The sequence below is a fragment of the Castor canadensis genome, chromosome 10 (genome assembly GCF_047511655.1).
Source record: "Castor canadensis chromosome 10, mCasCan1.hap1v2, whole genome shotgun sequence".
NCBI classification, from domain to species: Eukaryota; Metazoa; Chordata; class Mammalia; order Rodentia; family Castoridae; genus Castor; species Castor canadensis.
Window position 1 is genome coordinate 111,570,666 of NC_133395.1, and position 15,079 is coordinate 111,585,744.

The 15,079-nt window shown below is 38.6% G+C and overlaps 1 protein-coding gene across 32 annotated transcripts in view; it reads right to left on the reverse strand.

Annotated features, from left to right (window-relative positions):
* Positions 1 to 15,079, reverse strand: part of Pbrm1 (polybromo 1) — a 118,329-nt gene that overhangs the window by 18,429 nt on the left and 84,821 nt on the right. For all 32 annotated transcript variants that reach the window (XM_074043893.1, XM_020175227.2, XM_020175229.2 and 29 more), the window contains 2 exons: positions 14,136 to 14,281; positions 10,483 to 10,640 (listed from right to left, as the gene is read on the reverse strand). In XM_074043893.1, the coding sequence (XP_073899994.1) occupies positions 10,483 to 10,640; positions 14,136 to 14,281 (304 nt within the window). The remainder of the gene's footprint in view (positions 1 to 10,482; positions 10,641 to 14,135; positions 14,282 to 15,079) is intronic.

Below are 15,079 nucleotides of genomic sequence, written 5' to 3' on the forward strand. Positions count from 1 at the left end.
ATTTCTAGAAATAGTGATGATGGTTATACAACATTGTCAATGGACTTAATGCCACTGAACTGTATGCCTAAAAATGGCCAAAATTGTTAATTTTATGTTATTTATATAAAAAATAAACTCCCATAAATGATAGCATATTATTTATAGTCTTTTTTTTTCCCTGTGGCATGGAGTTTGAACTCAGGGCTTCATGCTTACAAAGTAGACACTTTACCACTTGAGCCACACCTCTAGTCCATTTTGCTCTGGTTATTTTGGAGATGGGGATTTCTCAAACTATTTGTCCAGGCTGGCATTGAACTGAGATCCTCCCAATCTCAGCCTCCCAAGAAGCTAGGATTATAGGTGTGAGCCACCAGTGGCTGGTTCCTTATAATGTCTTAAATCTAAATATTGTCATAAAAGGTTGTTTCCAAATTTCTGCTTTCCTGTGTAAGCTGAAAAATGCTGAGATCAATAATTTAACACACTATCCATTTTTTTACATGTGTGAATACATCTTAAGTATAAATTTCACAAAATACAAAAATTGGGTCAAAGGATACGTATACTTTCATTTTTATAGGCATTTCAAATTATCTTCCATAGAGGCTATACTAACTTATAGATCAGCACAAAGTAGGCAATCTTTTTGTTTGCCTTGTTTTTTTGAGACATGGCCTCACTTTGTAGTCCAGGTTGGCCTAGAACTAATAATCCTTCTGCCTATGTCTCCTCAGTGCTGGAATTACAGATGTGCCCCATCATGTCCACCACCTTCCCTATGCTTTTTTTTTTTTAATTCATTTATTTTGGCAGTACTGAGGTTTGAACTCAGTACTCAAAGAATTTAAGGCCTCATACATGCTAGGCAAGCACTCTACTACTGAAGTACAACACCAGACCTAAATAGTTTTCATTAATGTAGCTTATAATGTTTTACTATCTTCCTTACCTTTTTAGAATTTTCCTGATGCTTATTTTGTTTCAATTCCTCACTTGAAAATTCCCACTGGGATTACAGTAAAGATTACTTTAGGGAGAACAGACATCTTTACAATGCTGAAATCTGTTCAATCACATTTCAATTTATTCCAGCCATTTTTTTAAATTTTTATTGTTTTTATTATTCATATGTGCATACAATGCTTGGGTCATTTCTTCCCCCTGCCCCCACCCCCCTCCCTTACCACCCACTCTGCCCTCTCCCTCTCCCCCCCCAGCCCCTCCATACCCAGCAGAAACTATTTTGCCCTTCTCTCTAATTTTGTTGAAGACAGAATATAAGCAATAATAGGAAGGAACAAGGGTTTTTGCTAGTTGAGATAAGGACAGCTATACAGGGAGTTGACTCACATTAATTTCCTGTGCATGTGTGTTACCTTCCAGGTTAATTCTTTTTGATCTAACCTTTTCTCTAGTTCCTGGTCCCCTTCTCCTATTGGCCTCAGTTGCTTTTAAGGTATCTGCTTTAGTTTCTCTGTGTTGAGGGCAACAAATGCTAGCTAACTTTTTAGGTGTTTTACCTATCCTCACACGTCCATTGTGTGCTCTCGCTTTTATCATGTGCACAAAGTCCAATCCCCTTGTTGTGTTTGCCCTTGATCTAATGTCCACATATGAGGGAGAACATACGATTTTTGGTCTTTTGGGCCAGGCTAACCTCACTCAGAATGATGTTCTCCAATTCCATCCATTTACCAGCGAATGATAACATTTCATTCTTCTTCAGGGCTGCATAAAATTCCATTGTGTATAGATACCACATTTTCTTAATCCATTTGTCAGTGGTGGGGCATCTTGGCTGTTTCCATAACTTGGCTATTGTGAATAGTGCCGCAATAAACATGGGTGTGCAGCTGCCTCTGGAGTAACCTGTGCCACAGTCTTTTGGGTATATCCCCAAGAGTGGTATTGCTGGATCAAATGGTAGATCAATGTTTAGCTTTTTAAGTAGCCTCCAAATTTTTTTCCAGAGTGGTTGTACTAGTTTACATTCCCACCAACAGTGTAAGAGGGTTCCTTTTTCCCTGCATCCTCGCCAACACCTGTTGTTGTTGGTGTTGCTGATGATGGCTATTCTAACAGGGGTGAGGTGGAATCTTAGTGTGATTTAAATTTGCATTTCCTTTATTGCTAGAGATGGTGAGCATTTTTTCATGTGTTTTTTGGCCATTTGAATTTCTTCTTTTGAGAAAGTTCTGTTTAGTTCACTTGCCCATTTCTTTATTGGTTCATTAGTTTTGGGAGAATTTAGTTTTTTAAGTTCCCTATATGTTCTTGTTATCAGTCCTTTGTCTGATGTATAGCTGGCAAATATTTTCTCCCACTCTGTGGGTGTTCTCTTCAGTTTAGAGACCATTTCTTTTGATGAACAGAAGCTTTTTAGTTTTATGAGGTCCCATTTATCTATGCTATCTCTTAGTTGCTGTGCTGCTGGGGTTTCGTTGAGAAAGTTCTTACCTATACCTACTAATTCCAGAGTATTTCCTACTCTTTCCTGTAGATACCACATTTTCTTGATCCATTCGTCAGTAGTGGGGCATCTTGGCTGTTTCCATAACTTGGCTATTGTGAATAGTGCTGCAATAAACATGGGTGTGCAGGTGCCTCTGGAGTAACCTGTGTCACAATCTTTTGGGTATATCCCCAAGAGTGGTATTGCTGGATCAAATGGTAGATCAATGTTTAGCTTTTTAAGTAGCCTCCAAATTTTTTTCCAGAGTGGCTGTACTAGTTTACATTCCTACCATCAGTGTAAGAGGGTTCCTTTTTCCCTGCATCCTCGCCAACACCTGTTGTTGGTGGTATTGCTAATGATGGCTATTCTAACAGGAGTGAGGTGGAATCTTAGTGTGGTTTAAATTTGCATTTCCTTTATTGCTAGAGACGGTGAGCATTTTTTCATGTGTTTTTTGGCCATTTGAATTTCTTCTTTTGAGAAAGTTCTGTTTAGTTCACTTGCCCATTTCTTTATTGGTTCATTAGTTTTGGGAGAATTTAGTTTTTTAAGTTCCCTATATGTTCTTGTTATCAGTCCTTTGTCTGATGTGTAGCTGGCAAATATTTCCTCCCACTCTGTGGGTGTTCTCTTCAGTTTAGAGACCATTTCTTTTGATGAGCAGAAGCTTTTTAGTTTTATGAAGTCCCATTTATCTATGCTATCTCTTAGTTGCTGTGCTGCTGGGGTTCCGTTGAGAAAGTTCTTACCTATACCTACTAACTCCAGAGTATTTCCTACTCTTTCCTGTATCAACTTTAGAGTTTGGGGTCTGATATTAAGATCCTTGATCCATTTTGAGTTAATATTGGTATAGGGTGATATACATGGATCTAGTTTCAGTTTTTTGCAGACTGCTAACCAGTTTTCCCAGCAGTTTTTGTTGAAGAGGCTGCTTTTTCTCCATCGTATATTTTTAGCGCCTTTGTCAAAGATAAGTTGGTTATTAGTTGTGTGGCTTCATATCTGGGTCCTCTATTCTGTTCCACTGGTCTTCATGTCTGTTTTTGTGCCAGTACCATGCTGTTTTTATTGTTACTGCTTTGTAATATAGTTTGAAGTCAGGTATCGTGATACCTCCTGCATTGTTCTTTTGACTGAGTATTGCCTTGGCTATTCGTGGCCTCTTGTGTTTCCATATAAATTTAACGGTAGATTGTTCAATCTCTTTAATGAATTGTCATGGGAATTGCATTAAACATGTAGATTACTTTTGGGAGTACAGACATTTTTACTATGTCGATTCTACCAATCCATGAGCATGGGAGATCTCTTCACTTTCTATAGTCTTCCTCAATCTCTTTCTTCAGAAGTTTATAGTTTTCCTTTTAGAGGTCATTCACATCTTTTGTTAGGTTTACACCTAGGTATTTGATTTTTTTTTGAGGCTATTGTACCAAGCTATTCTTTTAATAGCGTTTCAAAACTTTTTTCATACAGATATGGTACATGGCTTGCTAAATTTATCCCAAGACATTTTATCTTTTTATGAATACTGAATTTGCTTTTTTTCCTCCTGCAGTACTGGGGATCAAGCCCTGGGCCTCATGCATGCTATTATTATTAAATCTTTTAAGGTAAAAGAGTTGTTATTTCTTTTATATCCAACCATCTTACGCAATTCTCTTGAATTTTTTTGTTTTTATTTATTTATTTTTGGATAGCTCTGGAGATTGAAACCAGGACCTTGCATATGCTAGGCAAATGTTCTACCACTAAGCTACATCCCCAGGGTCCCTCTCTCTCTGTTTTTTTTTTTTTTTGGTGCAGCATTGGGGTTTGAACTCAGAGCCTCACACTTACTAAGCAGGTGTTGTACCACTTGAGCCACTCCACCAGCACCCCTTTTCTTAATATCCTTAATTTAGACTTGTTTTGTGCTTCTGCCTAACGGTTCTGGTTAATACCTTGAAAACAGTGTTAAGTGAGAAGCAGGATTAGGGGTATGACTCAGTGCGAGAGCTTACTTTGCACGTGTGAGGCCTTAAATTCTCCAGCACTGAAAAAAAAGGGGATACACATCCCTAGTTTTGCTATTGACTGTAATAGCTAATAACTTATTAACATTTTTATGAAAACAGGTCAGAAATATTTCAGGAGCTTAAAACAGCTTTGCAATTACTATCACTGCTTTAGGTTTACAACAATTGTTCACATAATTCAAGAGACTTTCAATTCAGAAAAGATAAATTTCATTTAATAAAGTATAAAAATTTTATTAAACTGTGAATTTTGACTGGAATTATAGTAAACCAAGAGATCAAGAATAGACATCTTTACAATACTGCAGTTCTTTTGTTTCTAAACACAACAGATCATTTGATTTATTTAGTTCTTCGGTAATTTGTCTCAGTGATTTTCTTTTTTTATGTCTTTTTCTTTTCTTTTTTTTTTTTCTGCACTGGGAATTGAACTCAGGGCCTCAAACTTTCAAGCAAGTGTGCTACCATGTGGCCACATACCAAGTCCTCTTCCTTTTAGTTTGTTTATCAGATAGGGTGTCTTACTAACTTTGTCCAGCCTGGCCTTGAACTGTGATCTTCCTGTCTCTGCCTCCTAATAGCTGGTATTGTAATACTGTACCACCAAACCCAGCCTCAGTAATTTCCTTGTTGCATATGTGTGTGCATGTGTATACGTGTATATAGGTTCCTTGTATATCTTTTTAAAGACTCCTAGGTACTGAATGTAAATGTTGTATTTAATTATCTAATTGTTTATTGATGGCATAAAGAAATATAAAAATGTGATTTTTCATTTATTAATTCTAGTAGTTCATCTGAGTATCTTTTGGATTTTCTCTTACCTAGCAATGTCTTTCAAAAAACAGACCTTTTTTCCTTTCAAATCTAGACTTTTTATTTTCCTTGCCTTATTGAGGAAAGTTTTTCAATTCAGGAAGCATGAAAAAAAGAAACTGTAAATACATCAGGAATTAGTTGTTTCAGAAGGTCTGGGTCCTGGAAATGTTACAATTCAGGTGGTGAAAGGTGAAGGTATTCTCTGCTATGTATGACCATGTTCATTCTCAAGTTCTCTGAGGCCATGTGGTTCTGTTTTAATGAATGAAGACAACTCTTCACAGAAGTGAACAAAGAGTAGAGGTGTAACAGGAAAGCAGGACTGTCTCCTAAATGAAATATGCCCAGCAGGTCTATATCAACACAGGAAAAAATATTACCTACCTAATTATTTTCAAAACTTCTGTTTCAGAGAAACAAAAAAGCATAAAAGATTTATATTCAACAGCATGTTAGTACAATGTAATATAAATTCTCTCTCTTATTTTTTTGTGATACTGGTGTTTGAACTCAAGGGACTACACCTTAAGCCACTCCACCAGCCTTTCTTTGTGATGGGTTTTTATACAACCTACTTGCCTGAGCTGGCTTCAAACCTCAACCCTCCTGAACTCTGCCTCTTGAGTAGCTAGGATTACAGGTATAAGCCACCAGCATGTGGCTTAATTATAACTTCCTCTAAAGTTTATGGAAAATGTCCTTTTACTTTGGTAGTTGGAAGATACTGAACTCCATAAAGAAGGCTGAAATCCCAATTTGTGACCACTAGATCCATTTTCTTTTAGGTTTTATTTTAAGATGAAGTAACCTTATGTTTCACTGTATACCTGCAACCCTGTTTAAACTGCTGGTACTTCCTTTCACGCTAAAAAATGTTCCAGTTGATTGCAAACCAACTGATGACCTGAACAATGGCACAGGAATAAAGTGAGAAAATCCCTAGGTTTTAGTTCTGACCCATTTCCTGGACAGTAAATTTTTTTTTTTTGGTGGTGTTGGAGCTGGATCCCAGGGTTTTGTCCATACTAGGCAAGCACTGTACTTACTACTGAGCTATACCCCTATCCCTGGTTTTTATGAGTCAGGATTGTGCTATGTAGCTCAGGTTTGGCAATGAACTTGCTCTATAGTCCAGGCTGGCCTCAGACTCTTGATTCCTGTCCCAGCCTCCTAAGTGCTGGGATTATAGGTGCCACCACATTTTTTTTTCTTTGTAGTTTTGGGGATTGAACCCAGGGCTTCGTGCATTCTAGGCACATGGTATACCACTGAGCTACATCCTCAGTCCTGAAAAAGGGATTTTACTTATTGAAGAAAAGTCATCTTTAAATTACTCTAAACTGTTAAATTTGATATTAACACTTTGGATTGAAACATACCTTCTTCCAAATTACAAATGGACTCCACAAACAAATGCTTAAAGGTCAATTCAAGTAGCATTTCAGGAGCTCACATGTACAATCAGTTGATCAGGTAACTGTTCAACTTCCCAGTGCAACAACTAGTTTTTTTTGTAAACAATAGCCAGATGCTAAAAATATGTCCTTGCAAACTACTATCTCAGGAGCTCACATGTACAATCAGTTGATCAGGTAACTGTTCAACTTCCCAGTGCAACAACTAGTTTTTTTTGTAAACAATAGCCAGATGCTAAAAATATGTCCTTGCAAACTACTATCAAAGCAAGAGGTCAGAAAGCAAGAGTAGGCACTAAAGGTAGGGTTCTGGGTGAGGTCCTTTCTGCCCCCTCTTTGCTCCACTCCTAGGGAGGCTGCTGTGGCCAGACAGCCAAATGGGAGAGTGTAGCCTAGGTTCAGTTTAGTATCTGGAAGATTCTAGAGATCTGTAGCATGACTAGTAGCATTTTCAGATTGTTCATTCACTGGGTGTTTCTTAGTGGGTCTCCAATGCATCTTCAAATGCTACTAACTTTTTAGGGTTAGTCAGACCTAGCTGCACCACTAGGTTATCTAGGTTATCTAGATGGCCTCAAAAAGAGGACTGGAAAAGAGCTTCTTCTTTCCAAGTAGCCATTTCTAGGTGGTCTTTTGCTGGGTGTTGTTTACTCAGAGGGCATCACCGATGTCCATCTTTATCAGGAAAATGATAACCTGAGCCTCAGCCCCATTTCGCCTTTTCCTCTGAATCTTCTTGAAGATATTTGTTAGCCCATTTCTGGCATCCTTGTCTATTGTGCTAGTTTTGGCACTGGCCATGGAAACAGATTTCAGGGTCCCTGCCACTCCTGATGGGGTTAGGCATGGCAGAGGTGTGCCTATGGCTGAGTCTTCTGAGTGCTCAGTTAATTACTCCATGGCCTCAGCCAACATGTGGTTCAGCTGAACGCCTCTGCTGCTCTTTTCTCCTGAAAGCCCATCAAATCACCATTATCTGCCTCAGAGCAGCTTCACTCACTTGCTGATCCTCATCTTCATCCAACATAACATAACATTTGCCTTCCCTCTTCAAAATTTTTATTTTCGTTTATTGAGACGGTCTCACTATATTGCCGGGCTGGCCTTAAACTCCTGGACAAGTGATCTTCCCACTTCAGCCACCAAGTAGCTTCAAGTTCAGTAGATATAAAGTGCATGGCAAAACATAAAGTGTGTGCTCCAGCATACATATGGAACCCAGCTGCAAAGACTGGGCATTTTTGGCTTTACAAATTTAAGAAAACTGTCAAATCACCAGCTGACTACCAAGCTAACAGAACAGAAATTTCAGTGACCACACACAACAAAGACATAATCTAAAAAAAACCCAAAAAACAAAAAACAGGTTGCTGAAATTACTGGACAAATAACTAAAATCCATAATAAACAATAACAAAGGCTGAAAACAGGGAAAAGTCTGATTTCCAGAGTTATCACATTGTAAATATTCAAAATGTCCGGTTGTAACTGAGTGTCAGGGGCTCACACCTGTAAGTATCCTGGTTCAAGGCCAGTCCAGGCAAAAAGTTTGTAAGATCCTATCTTAACAGAAAAAGCATGGTGGTCTACATCTGTCATCTCAGCTACTGAGGGAAGCATAAATAGGAGGAATGTAGTCCACGATGGCCTAGGCCGAGACCCTATCTCAAAAGTAACGAGAGCAAAAAGGGATTGAGGCATGGCTCAAACGGTAGAGTGTCTACCTGGTAAGTGCAAAGCCCTGAGTTTAAACTCTAGTACTGCCAAAAAAAAAAAAAAAAAATCCAACAAAAAAATAATGTGGCTTTCAAAGAAACAAGACAGTACGGTCTATTTATAAGAAAGAAATTAATGGAAATTATTCCTGAGAAAGCTCCGACATTGGACTTACAAAAAAAAAAAAAAAACCTTTAAATCAACTGTTTAAGATATAGTCAGAGAACTAAAGGAAACGATAAAGAACTAAAAGAAACAAGAATGATGTCTCACTAATGAGAGACATTAATAATTCTCTCAGCAGAGAGAATTAAAAAACAAACAAACTAGAGCTGGCCACCATAATCCTAGCTACTCAGGAGGCAGAAATCAGGAGGATGCTGGTTTGAAGTCAGCCCCAGGCAAATAGTTCTCAAGACCCTATCTCAAAAAAAACCATCACAGAAAAGATTTGCAGAGTGGCTCAGGCAGTAAGAGTGCTTTCCTAGCGAGTGTGAGAGGCCCTGAGTTCAAACCCTAGTGCTACCGGAAAAAAAAAAAAAAAAAAAAAAAGAGGAAAAATAACCTAAACAGAAATTCTTAAGCTGATTAAGTGTAATAATCAAAATGAAAAATTCATTAGAGGGGTTAAGCAGGCAAAACAATCTGCACTTGGAGGGGAGATGAGTCAGCAGGAATTATTCAGTCTGAGCAGAAAGACAAAAAGAATAAGAAAAAATGAAGAGACTAAGCTGGGTGCTAGTGGCTCGTGCCTGTAATCCTACCTAGGCAGGAGGTACAGATCAGGAGGATCACAGTTCGAAGCTAGCTCAAGCAAATAGTTCGTGAGACCCTATCTTGAAAAAGCCCATAACAAAAAGAGGGCTGGTGGAGTGGCTCAAGGTGTAGACCCTGAGTTCAAACACCAGTACCGCCAAAAAAAAAAGAAAGACTAAGAGAAAATGTTGTCAAAGACACTAACACAGGTATAATGGGAGTTAAATCTCTGGATCACATGGTTGCTTTTTTAAAACTATGAGCAAAATGAACCAAGCCTTGTATGCACATATGAATAAAAATAAAAAAAAAAAAACATACGATGGAGAAGAGACAGCCTCTTCAAAAAAAAAGAAAATGTTAATGAAACAAAACAAAACAAAAAAAACTATGAGCAATCAGATCTGGGTTCAATTCCCAACACCAGGAAAAAAACAACAAAAACCATGAGCCATCATCAGTATAAAGCTTGTGACTACTAATCTTTTAGGAATTCATTTCAAAAGGTAAGAGTGGCTGGGGTAAGTAAGTTCTTGAAGCAAATCAGGGCTAGGAGGGAAACACAACAGCTGAAAATAATGCCAGTATACAATTGTGCATACAACTAGATCTAAGAAACAGATTTCTACAGAGAACACGTAGTAGTGCAAGAGAGAATCAGTCTTTTGACTGGTCTTCCTATTTCCTACTTGATTCTTATAACATATTCTCCACACAGCAGCCGCAGTATGTGTCAGCTCACATCCACCAACCACTCTGCTCATCCTCCTTCCCCCAAGGGTTTCCTGTTCACTCCAAGTCCAATTGCTACACTGTCTACAAGGCCTACATGACCGGGTGTCCGGCTACCTCAGAGGGCTCATTTCCTACCACATCCCCTACCCTGCATGAGCCATCCAACTTTATTGTTTTGATCATGCTAGATACTCTTAAGCTTTTTGCTGTGCCTGACAGGGAATAAAACCTCAAGATAGTCAAATGGTTCCCTTCTTTATTTCTTTAAGGCTCTACTCACATGGTAATTATCAGCAAAGTCTTTGCTGACCATAGGACCTTGCCCCAACGCTGCTCTCTATTCTTACTTTGCTTTATTTTATTAATAGTCATAATTATCACCTGATGCTTTGCACATCTGTTTTTTAAATTTATTTACTGACTCTTTAACCTCTGCCCCAATATTATCTTTAAGACTTAACACAAACTTCTATTTAGTCACTGCTATACTTCTAATATCTAGAAGAGTGCCTAGCACAGAAGTAATTTAATAGATATTTATAGAATGAATGTTATTAAATGAAAAAGCATAAATACCTACCCAGAATACATGTCATGGGACAGGTCTCTTCCAGATTACTCAGAAACACTTCTTTTTTGTAGAACATTTTTGTAGGTTCATGTTCTGTCTCTTCTGGGTGAATGAAGATGGGCCCATAAAAGTATGCAGCTCCATCTCGAACCCATACTTTTTCAATTCTAGGGGTAGGGAAAACAGAGAAAGTACATTAATATAATTACATTCTTGAAGGATTATCTAGTAAAAAATTCTACTAACCAAAATGTAGTGTGTCATTTAGACATTTAGAGGAATTTCACTTGCTGGTTTCTTTTTTTTTTTTTTCATTTTTCTTTTATTATTCATATGTACATACAAGGCTTGGTTCATTTCTCCCCCCTGCCCCCACCCCCTCCCTTACCACCCACTCCACCCCCTCCCGCTCCCCCCCCCAATACCCAGCAGAAACTATTTTGCCCTTATCTCTAATTTTGTTGTAGAGAGAGTATAAGCAATAATAGGAAGGAACAAGGGGTTTTGCTGGTTGAGATAGGATAGCTATACAGCTGGTTTCTTCTTCTTCTTTTTTTTTTGGTGGTACTGGGAGTTGAACTCAGGACCTCACTCTTGCTAGGCAGTCACTCTACCATTTGAGCCATGCTCACAGCCCTTTTTGCTTTGGTTAATTTTTAGACAAGGTCTCACCTTATGCCTAGGCTTGGACTATGGTCCTCCTATTTATGCTTCACACCTAGCTGGGATGACACGTGTGCACTACCATGCCCAGCTTTTATTAATTGAGATTTTTTTTTTTTGGGGGGGGGTTGTCTCAAAAACATTTTTGCCCAGGCTGAACTAGAATTTCAATCCTCCCCTCTCCACCTCTCAAGTAGCTAAAATTACAGGCTTGAGCCACTGTGCCCAGCTTTACTGACTGTTACTAATTTTTTTGGTGGGACTGGAGTTTGAACTCAGTGCTTTGTGCTTGTAAATCAGGTGCTCTACTGCCTGAGACACACCTCTAGTCCATTTTGCTCTGGTTATTTCAGAGATGAGGGTCTCTCCAACTATTTGTCTGTGTTGGTCTGGAATCATGATCCTCCCAATCTTAGCCTCCCAAGTAGCTAGGATTACAGGTGTGAGCCACTAGCAGCACCTGGCTCACTTGCTGTTTTGAGAAGACAGTTTCATTAATTCCCCTCACCCTTTTAGCATGTAAGAAGATACTGGGAAAAAGAAAAAAGAACTTCTAGCCTCTTATCTGAGGGGAAAAAAGCTTTAACATAGTATCAAGATTAAGTAGCTTAGTAGTTTTATCTGGCTCCGAGGTTTTCTTCTTGAAATGCACATGATAAAAACAGAACTATGCATCTGTCATTGAACTTGTGAGTTCCAAGAAGACACAACCTTCAATATCTGGGGTGAGATCACATGAGTGGCAGACATTCTTTTAAAATAGTGGTTTATAACCTTATGAAAGGTCAAGATATAGGAACCCTTCACCTCTTGAGAATCTAATGAAACCAGATACATTTCTCTCAGGGGGAAAATTAACATGTGGCTATGTGCCAGATGCTGCAATATTTCTCACAACCAACGCATAATGATGATATTATTGTCCCACAATCTTATGGTCCATGACATGAAGCAATGTTCTCATCTCAGTTAATAATTACTTCAACTTCAAGCTCACCAGGTCAATACACAGGAAATCACCCTTGACTGATCACTCTTTCAGATTCCACATCCAATTTATTAGAACTACCCTTGACAATCATGCTCATTTGAGCTGCTATCATTCTTGCCTGGATGTTTGCAATAGCCTCCTACCTATCAGATCTCATTTCTACCATTGACCCTTCAAAGCCTATTCTCAATAACCAGTAGTCAGAACACTCTTATTAAGCCCTAATGGTAATTCTGTACTTGAAAGAATTCAGTGACACACCATAAAAGCCCAAGTCCTCACAATGGTCTTTAGGGCCTCTGATTTGCATACTACTTTTTGTCCCTCACCTACTATCTAAGTTATGCATGGCTCACTCTGCTAGTAACAAACTTCTGGATTGAAAATGGCTATTCACTCTGCCTGGAGTGCTTTTTCCCTGGATATTCATAATTCTCTTTGTTTCTTAAGGTGTTGGTTCAATTGCCAGCTTCTGAGTAAGGCCTATATAGACCTAGTTCTGACACACTGTGCTCCATTTAACAGCATGTATCATGATCTAACATACAACTTTACTTACTCAAAATGGTTATTGTTTGTCTTCCTACTAGAAGAAAGCTCCATGGAATTAAGAATATCTGTTTGCTTTATTCATTAATATTTCATCAGAACTTCTCATAGTGGCAAATGGTAGATGTGATAAATGATTACTGAATGATGAGCAAATATGTTCTGAAGAAACAGAAACCTAGGGAGATAAATCATTTGCCTAATGACATGTAACCAGAGCAGAGCTGGGTTTTAAACCAAAATCTCTTGGAATCAACTACTGCTGTTTTTAAATTTTTATTTATTTATTTTTTTGTGGTACTAGAGATCAAACTCAGAACCTTTCCCATGTTAGGCAAGTGCTCTACCACTGAGTTACACTACCAGTCCCCAACTGCTGATTTCTCTTTCTTTCTTTTTTTTGTGGTACTGGGGGGTTGAATTCAGAATCTTGTGCTGAGTTCAAGTGTAGGCAGGTGCTCTGCCACTTGAGTTCCACCCATAGCTCCCAATTTCTGCTCTTAATCATTCTCCTCTATTGCATAACCCTGTACCTGATCCCTTTATTGCTATTTTTGCCATTCAATCTTACTTCCATCCTTTCATCAACTCACCTGTTCATCAAATATCTTAGCTTCTACTATGTTTCATGTACTATGATTTGAGCAGAGGATACAAAGTCGAGCAAAAAAGAGTTCCTTTTCACAGGGCATTCAAAGTATGGAAATTCAAAGTATGGAAACTTGACAATAATAGAATACCAATATGTGATATATACTCTGAAGGGAAGGAAATATGTGGTGCTGTAGGAGTGTATAACAGGAAGATTTAACACAGTCTGGAAAAAAGGCTTCTTTAAGAAATGCCATTCCAGGGGCTGGGGATGTAGTTCAGTGATTACGTGTTTGCCTGGCATGTACAAGGCCCTGGCTTCGATCCCCATTACTGCCAAAAAAAAAAAAAAAAAAGTAAAAGAAATGCCATTCCAGCTGGTGCCAGTGGCTCATGCCTATAATCTTAGCTACTTGGGAGGAGGGATCAGGAGTATCTATTTGCCCAGGCAAATAGTTTGAGAGACCTCATCTTCAACACAACCATACCAAAATGGTTCAAGTGGTAGATTGCCTGTTTTGCATGTGTGAAGCCGAGTTCAAACCCCAGTCCCGCCAAAGAGAAGGGGAAAAAAAAAAAAAAAAGTGCCATTTCTAATTTAAGCTAAGGACTTTACCACACAAAGTGGGCAGGGAGATTTCTGAGCTGAGAGTAGCAAATGATGGGAGAAAAATAAAAAAAACGGGACCCCCATAGGAGGAATTTAAAGAAAATGTGATTAGAGATGAAAGCAGGGCAAATGTGGTATGAGAGGAAGCTGGAGAAATTGCCAGAGGAAAGACTTTTGCCTTCATCATAAGCATGATGGAGGTCTACTGGCTCCAAATTTCAGAGTCAACCTCATCTTCCCTACTTCAATGACATTTACCTGCCTACACGAGGGCGCACCAGGCCATGGGACTTGATGAAGACACAGTCGCCAACCTTCAGCCACATGTCATTGTAATGAAGCTGCTCAAAGTAGTGGCAACCAGGCTCACCATTGGACATTTCCACAGGAACATCTTCTTTTTCCTGTGGTAAAGAAAATGAGTTGAACAAAGACAGCTTACAATCATGAAGTAGACAGAAAAGGAAAGGAAGGAAAGCAGAATTTCCTTTACATTAACTTCTGTTTGAAGTTTTGATGAAAGGAAGCCAAAAACTCAGGTGTTGAAACCAGACTTATCAAATACTGTATTTACTTTAAATAAACAATTTAAATAAAGTAATATTACCCTAATATGCTTTCATACTCTCTCTCCCTCCTTCTTATTCTCATAGAATTCCAGAAAAACATACTGGAGGGACTTATCAGCATTCAGAAGCAGACAAATTCACACACTATTATAGAGTATAAGGGACAAATTCTAAGCTTCCCCTTTATTTTGTATTTACTAAGTTTTCTTTTTTTTCCCTCCCTCTTCCTCTGACTTTCTTTCTTTCTTTTTAACCTCTTTATAAATTCAGTCTACTCAGCTGGGTACATGCCTGTAATCCAAGCGTTCCAGAGGCTGAAGCAGGATATTGCTGAGTCTGTGCTACATAGTGAAACCCTCAAAAATTGATACACACACAAATTCAGTCTAATTAATCTCCTACAGTGGCAAAATTCATATACTTACTTACATTCTGAAAAACATGCTTTCTTTTAACCCCTCTTGGATCCAGAAATTAAACAAGTTGGCCCTCATCTTGCCTACTCCATCTTTCTAGTTTTAATCACTAATTAAATTTCTAGTGGAACCCCAAAACAGGGAACCCTCTAGACCAGGGAGTCCTTACAGCACAGAAGCACCTCAAAAACTCATTTCCGGATCAGATGGGAAAGAG